At 37.3% G+C, this 4,841-nt stretch overlaps 1 protein-coding gene across 1 annotated transcript; it reads right to left on the minus strand.

The window, feature by feature from the left end:
- Positions 1-243: 243 nt before the first annotated feature.
- LOC147470513 (uncharacterized) lies at positions 244-4,277 on the minus strand. The gene is made up of 2 exons (XM_086543707.1): positions 2,640-4,277; positions 244-498 (listed from the first exon to the last, which is right to left on the minus strand). Exons 1-2 carry the CDS (start codon positions 3,972-3,974, stop codon positions 244-246), a joined length of 1,590 nt encoding a protein of 529 aa, XP_086399833.1. The 5' UTR covers positions 3,975-4,277.
- Positions 4,278-4,841: the final 564 nt, after the last annotated feature.

Genomic DNA, 4,841 nt, shown 5'->3' on the forward strand with positions numbered 1-4,841 from the left:
GTAACTTCTGCTTGCATAAGCTATGGCACTTAGTTTCATTATGTTCTTGCCGAGAAGAGAACGGCCCCTCTAAAACGTTCTCAGTGGCGTCACCAGTAAATAAATCGTCTTTGTATGATCAGGAAGACACACTCTGGCATACCATTCTATTTTAGAATTAAGTTCATGAAAGCTAGCAAACTTGGTCCTATTCCAATTCAGTTTATTATAGAATTTTACTTTAATAGCGGTTCTATTGAGCACTTATGTCTTGCCAGAATTTATGAATGAATTTCTTATAGTAGGAAAAATTGTTTTCCCAATGAAAGATCTTAGCTCCTTTTTGGTTTCTGGTAAAGGCATTGACTGAATTGCTTTTATCCTCTCATCAGGTGGTTCAATAACGTTTTTTCCAAGAACAACTCCAAGATAATTTATTTTATTGTACCCAAAGAAGCACTTACTTACACCAGCTGTTAAGCCATGTAAACGTAATCTATCCAGCAAACTCCTCAGATCCTGTAAATGTTCAAACCAGTTAAAATTATGAATTACAATATTGTCAAAATAACAGTCAGTATTTTTTAATTCCAAAAATAACATTCCCTCATTAGTCTAACAAATGTAGCACAGGCTGTTTTAAGACCAAATGGCATCCTCACAAATTGCATAAGACCTCTATTAGTTGAAAATGCAGTATAAATCTTGGATTCGGCAGACAGGGGGATCTGCCAATAGCCTAGTTTAAGATCTACCTCAGTAAAATACAGATCATTTCTAAAGTTACCTAAAGCTTCATCTGTAGTAGGCATCGGTTCACAGTCAAAAATTGTAATGTCATTTAAACTTCGAAAGTCAATACAAAATCTGTAACTTTGATCGCGTTTCCTTACAAGTACAACAGGTGAACAATAAGGTGACACAGATGGTTCTATTATGCCAAGCTCAAGCATCTTATCAACTTCCTTGTTGAATACATCAGTTAGGTTATATGGTATGGGATAAGGCTTTTTACAAACAGGTTTAGTTGTCTCAAGCTTGATTACATGCTCTAGAGAGTTTGTACGCCCTGGTTTATCTGTAAATACATCAGGATATTCAGAAATAAGACTATTTATATCATCCTTTTTCTGTACATTTAGATCGATTCCTATATTTAATGAATAATTACTTTCCATTTCAAAATACATGGTTTCACCTTCATTATCATTATCATTTTCATCTACAACACACACATTCACCATTCTGCTTTTCGTAAGTGCAGATTCATCGCGGCGGTAATACCGCTTTAACATATTGATGTGAAATAATTTACTTTTTCCACGAACTTTTATAAGATAATCTACTCCATTATCTTTAGCATCAATGACAGGATAAGGCCCTTTCCATTGCATAATCATTTTATTGTGGTTAGTTGGCAAGAGTACAAGCACTTCATCATTTATCATAAGCTTACGATTCCGAGATTTTAGATCGTAATAGCTTTTATAATTCTTGCTACTAATTTCAGCTTGAGAGACGGCTAACTTAGCTGTTTCCTCTAATCTAGATCTTAAATCAGTCACATATTGATATGTAGACTTAACTTCACTCTCGATATCATCGTTCGACCAAAGTTCATGCAAAATTGTGAGTGGACCTCTAATTTGTCTACCATAAAGAAGTTCAAACGGAGAAAACTTCAACGAATCGTTCGGTATTTCTCTGTAAGCAAAAAGAACAGCAGGAAGGTATCTATCCCAGTCTTGCGGATGGTCAGAGCAGAGCTTTTTAATCATTGCTTTCAAGACTCCATTTAAGCGTTCAACCGCGCCATTGCAACACGCATGATACGGCGTTGTATATAGAGCTTTAACGGACAGTAATCTATGAATTTCGGCCATCAAATCTGATCTAAATTGCGTACCACGATCCGATAAGATTTCTTTTGGAATGCCAACCCGAGAGAAAATATCAACTAAACTTTCTGCAATCGTCACAGTATCGATGTTCTTCAGACAGACAGCTTCGGGGAAACGAGTCGCATAATCTATCATAGTTAATATATATTTATGTCCACGGTCAGAACAAGGGGTTATTGGGCCAACAATGTCAATAGCAACGCGTGAGAAAGGCTCAGAAATGACGGGAACAGTTTTCATCGGCACCCTCTTTACACTGCCTTTGTGCGCGACTTTTTGGCATATGTGACATGATCTGCAATAGCGTTTAATATCTGCAGCTGCTCCAGGCCAGAAAAACTTTCTAAATATCTTAATGCTAGTTTTCCTATGTGAAAAGTGACCTGCTGTCAATGAGTCATGTGCAAGGCTTAGTATTTTACTTCTATAAACTTCAGGAACAATCAATTGCTTTTCACCCACTTCATGATCGTATTTGCTATCCAAACAGATTCTATAGATTAATCCTCCAATCAGTTCGTATTTTACTGTTCTATTCTTAACTTTACATGTACTTCCTGTTTCTATCTTTTCCCTAATTGATCTCAAAGTAGGACATGTATTCTGTGCATTAATTACATCGCTTTTATTAATGTCAAGTTGTGACACTGCGACACAATTCAAAGGCTTACTTTCGTCTGAATTCTTTGTCATAGCACGAGTCTCCACACCCATGACAACCTCTAATGACGGATCACCAGAACGAATGTCATTACATACCTTATTTAATTGACTCGAAAAGTTAGGAAGGGATAAGTTAGGATCTTCAGATAATTCGGAAGGACCAGGATCAGGACGGACAGGATCAGGATCGTCAGCAGGTTTGGAATCAGGCGGGATATTAACACCTGGAAAAAGTCCAATTAATATGTCTGCAAATTTTATGGGAGCGGCAATAGCATTAACCCAACCAGTAAAGAATCTAGACTTTATGAAACATCTTATCTGTGGGAAATAATTAGGAATTCCCAGATAATCATACACCTTCACCAATTTCCCATGTTTATAATTCGCTGGAACCAGACTATCCTTCACAACGACAGTAGAGCAACCAGAGTCAAGCATCACTTCAGCACGCTTATTGAAAATACATCCATTATCATCAATGATGCAAGTATTTGGTTTTAGTTCCGACTCAAAAACAAAGCTAACTTTACCACTAGTAGTGCTTATTCTCTTAAATTTTTTCGGGTTTTCAGGACAGTTAGGCCTAATGTGACCAGTCTTACCACAGCCGTGACATGTTAATTCTATGTTATCCTTACTTACATTAAATTTGCTCTGCTGAGAAAACCTCGAAGATCTACGAAAATTATGAGCACTTCTGTATCTCTCGGCTGCTTCGGCCAATTCATTAGCATTACCGTAATCATGTTCTTTTAAGAACACCCTCAAATCAGCACTGCAATTATTAAGAATTTGTTCTCTAACCAAGAAATCAAAAATTGAATTATAATCCTTATCAACGTTACTTAGAGAAATCCATCTGTCTAAATAATGCTCCATACGAACGACCATTTGAATATAAGATTCCTTCTCCCCACATCTACTCTCGCGGAACAAACGTCGATATCTATCAGCATCTACTGAGTAAGCTCTAAGCAAAGCCTCTTTCAACTTATCATAGTTTTTCACCGTTTCATCAGGTAACGATACGTACACCTTCAAAGCATGGCCTCTCAAAAGCGATCCCAAGTAAACATGGTAATCCTCTTGATTCCATTTATGTAAAATAGCTAATCGCTCAAATCTTTGCAAGTAACTATCTATTTCGTCTTGGCCATCATGAAAAGTAGGCAATCTTAAATCATCATACACTTGAAATGATGCATTTCTGCTTTCAACACTAGCACTGGGTAAATGAGCCATAGCGAGTTCGTGAGAGCGGCGCTTGTCAGCCTCTTCAAGTTCTAATTCATATTTCTTCATTTCGCGTTCAGCAGCTCGCTCCTCGCGTTCGTCTCTCGCTCGTTCATAATCTAACAAACGTTCAATAGCATCAGCACTCAACCCGAGAGACTGAGCTTCTTTCATAATATCAGTAATAGATTTCATGTTACAATTAAACTATAAACAATGCCAACAAGTAAACAATACAAGTCAAACATTTAAGTAAATCAAATACGGAGGATAATCTCCAATGTGACATCCACAGCATAAAACACAAAGCTGATAATCACAGTTACGAGGTATTAGCCGTATCATTAACCGGCCCCTTATACGTAACCAAAAATTCTGGAAGCGAATTACGGCTTCCGAACAACGAACTATAGGAATTACAGCGAAGACAATTCCCTCACACGCGAGAATACACTGTCACTATAGTTACGATAACAATCACTTGCCTCACCTGCACCTCCCTTTTGCGCATGCCCGTGGTTTACAAGCACTCACCAGTATCACAGCCACCGACAAAGCCATTTCCTTAAAAAATATACAATGTATTAGTTTCATAAGATGACGAGTCCCTTTTGAATGAAGTGAACAGTATGAACTAGCTGTGCAACACTCAACGACTATACACCATATATCCTACTCACTGCGCCACTTGTAAAAAGGATCTTTCATTATATATGGAAATTTATCATTGGTAGTATTGCACTTTTAGCTTTATCGTACTCTTCACTTCCAAAAAAGGGGTTATATAAAGATTAGATACCATTCACCTTATATTTACAAAAAACATATATACATTACAAATAATATAATTCAGAAATCACGTCCCTTCGAGCGTGTCAAACCGCCCAGGTGTCACGGGGCTTGTTAAAGCTTGGCGCTCCTCCGAATATTAGAGTTTCGGGGGACATGAGAGGCACACTGTAGTGGCGCCTGGCGTCAACGTTATAAATAACCAAATACAAAAATAAGACTGAAAAGAATAGAAATACAATATAAATATGGTGTATTTACAATATTACCACG

The sequence above is a fragment of the Penaeus japonicus genome, unplaced genomic scaffold, assembly GCF_977035675.1.
Source record: "Penaeus japonicus unplaced genomic scaffold, GWHDUDI00000001_assembly GWHDUDI00000014, whole genome shotgun sequence".
Taxonomy (NCBI): domain Eukaryota; kingdom Metazoa; phylum Arthropoda; class Malacostraca; order Decapoda; family Penaeidae; genus Penaeus; species Penaeus japonicus.

Coding starts and splice junctions, on each gene's coding strand:
- LOC147470513 (XM_086543707.1), bottom strand. CDS start 3,974: ATGAAATCTATTACTGATATTATGAAAGAAGCTCAGTCTCTCGGGTTG. Junction 499..2,639: donor TTTCGAGTCAATTAAATAAG/GTATGTAATGAC, acceptor GAACATTTACAG/GATCTGAGGAGTTTGCTGGA.